Below are 1,475 nucleotides of genomic sequence, written 5' to 3'. Positions count from 1 at the left end.
TTTGCTTCATGAGAAGTGCCGTTCAATAGAGTCAGAGATAGGACTGTCGAGCTGGTATCTTTGAGAAGCACTCTATGTCCCTGCATTCAGGTGACCTGCAACTGACATTTCAGGGACTGAACTGCAAATACTGTGAAGTACGTGGAGGCTTGTGAATTAGGAGGTTACAAAGATAGTGAAACAGGATGCTTAAACTTTTAATGGTAGAATTTTAATTTTCAAATGCTTATTGGGATGTTGGATGCCCAGTTTCCTGTGCAGCTCTGAAAGTCTCAATAGTACCATTAATGGAAACCCTGTGAGATACTGTGATGCATTTTTCCATACAGGACATCAGGATAAACTTGGAGTAGCAGAAACAAAGCTCCTTCACACTCTTCACTGGATGCTGCTGGAGGCCCCTCAGGACTGCAGCAATGACCGATTTGGAGGAGACAGAGGCTCTAGTTGGGGAGGGAGCAGCAGTGCCTTTATCCACCAGGCTGAAAACCAGGGATCACCAGGACATCCCCGGCCCAGTGCCACAAATGATGAGGAGGAGAATAACAGAAGGAAGTTCTTCCAGAACTCCATGGCCACAGTGGAGCTCTTTGTGTTCCTTTTTGCTCCCCTTGTCCACAGGATTAAAGTAAGTGTAACACTGGTGGGGTGCTTGTGTGGAGACACCTCTGAGCAGGAAAAGAATGGTTCTACCTTTGTGATTGTTAATTAATTCAGCCTACAGCGCACACTGGGTGAGCAGTTGGAGTGTTTTAACAAGCTGGCAGAATACCACTGCCATCAGGAAAGAAGTACTTCCAGTGTCATGACCAATCGCTGCAGCATTAGGCAGGCACAAAGGGAAATAAATCTGAAGTGAGCCATTTTCAGCCCTCGGGAATGTCAAAGATCTGTGACCCCTGTGAAATCTTTGGAACCCTGGAACCTGCAGAAAAGATTGTGAGCTTTAGCTTGCTCCAGCAATTCTCAACCATTGCTCAGAAGGGCCTTGCTAGCTTTTCAGGGATTCCACCATGGGGCTGCCACTGGGATTTGTTGTTGTCATTACTAATCATCTTGATGCTAATTACCAGGAATGTGTGATAGTGGTGTAAGCATGGCAGTGGCGAAGGCAATTGAGCATTCCTTTGTTCTGAAGTTGGAAGCAGACTACAGGCTTCCTGTCTGCCAGGGTCCTTCTGTTGGTTTTAGGCTGAGTGCATCAGATTTGCAGAGTGGTATGATGAGGAGGCATTTTCCACATGCTCTGACTCCTGCCTCTTGTCATTAGTCTCTCTGGAGGGCTGCTGCTTAGCCTTTATGTTTCCAGTTAGGCCTCGGAAGAGAAACTGGCTCTGAAGAGTAGGTGCTTGGAAAAGGTCTATAAACGCATAAAGTGGTGGAGGCTGTTATCTGTTCTAATCCAGCCTTGTATGCTGCAACAGTTGAAGAAGGTAGGAAAGTACAGGAGATAAAGGATAATCTTTGGGTTAAGG

General features: G+C 46.3%; 1 protein-coding gene across 1 annotated transcript in view; it reads left to right on the top strand.

The window, feature by feature from the left end:
- Positions 1-1,475, top strand: part of LOC104532372 (protein unc-80 homolog) — a gene marked incomplete at both ends in the record, with an annotated part of 35,051 nt that overhangs the window by 8,681 nt on the left and 24,895 nt on the right. The window contains one exon of the mRNA XM_029087364.1: positions 330-628. Coding sequence (XP_028943197.1) covers positions 330-628 — 299 coding nt within the window. The remainder of the gene's footprint in view (positions 1-329; positions 629-1,475) is intronic.

The sequence above is a fragment of the Antrostomus carolinensis genome, unplaced genomic scaffold (genome assembly GCF_000700745.2).
Source record: "Antrostomus carolinensis isolate BGI_N321 unplaced genomic scaffold, ASM70074v2 scaffold38411, whole genome shotgun sequence".
Taxonomy (NCBI): Eukaryota; Metazoa; Chordata; class Aves; order Caprimulgiformes; family Caprimulgidae; genus Antrostomus; species Antrostomus carolinensis.
Note: the sequence above shows the minus strand (reverse complement) of the source record. Positions and strands in the feature narration are given on the sequence as shown.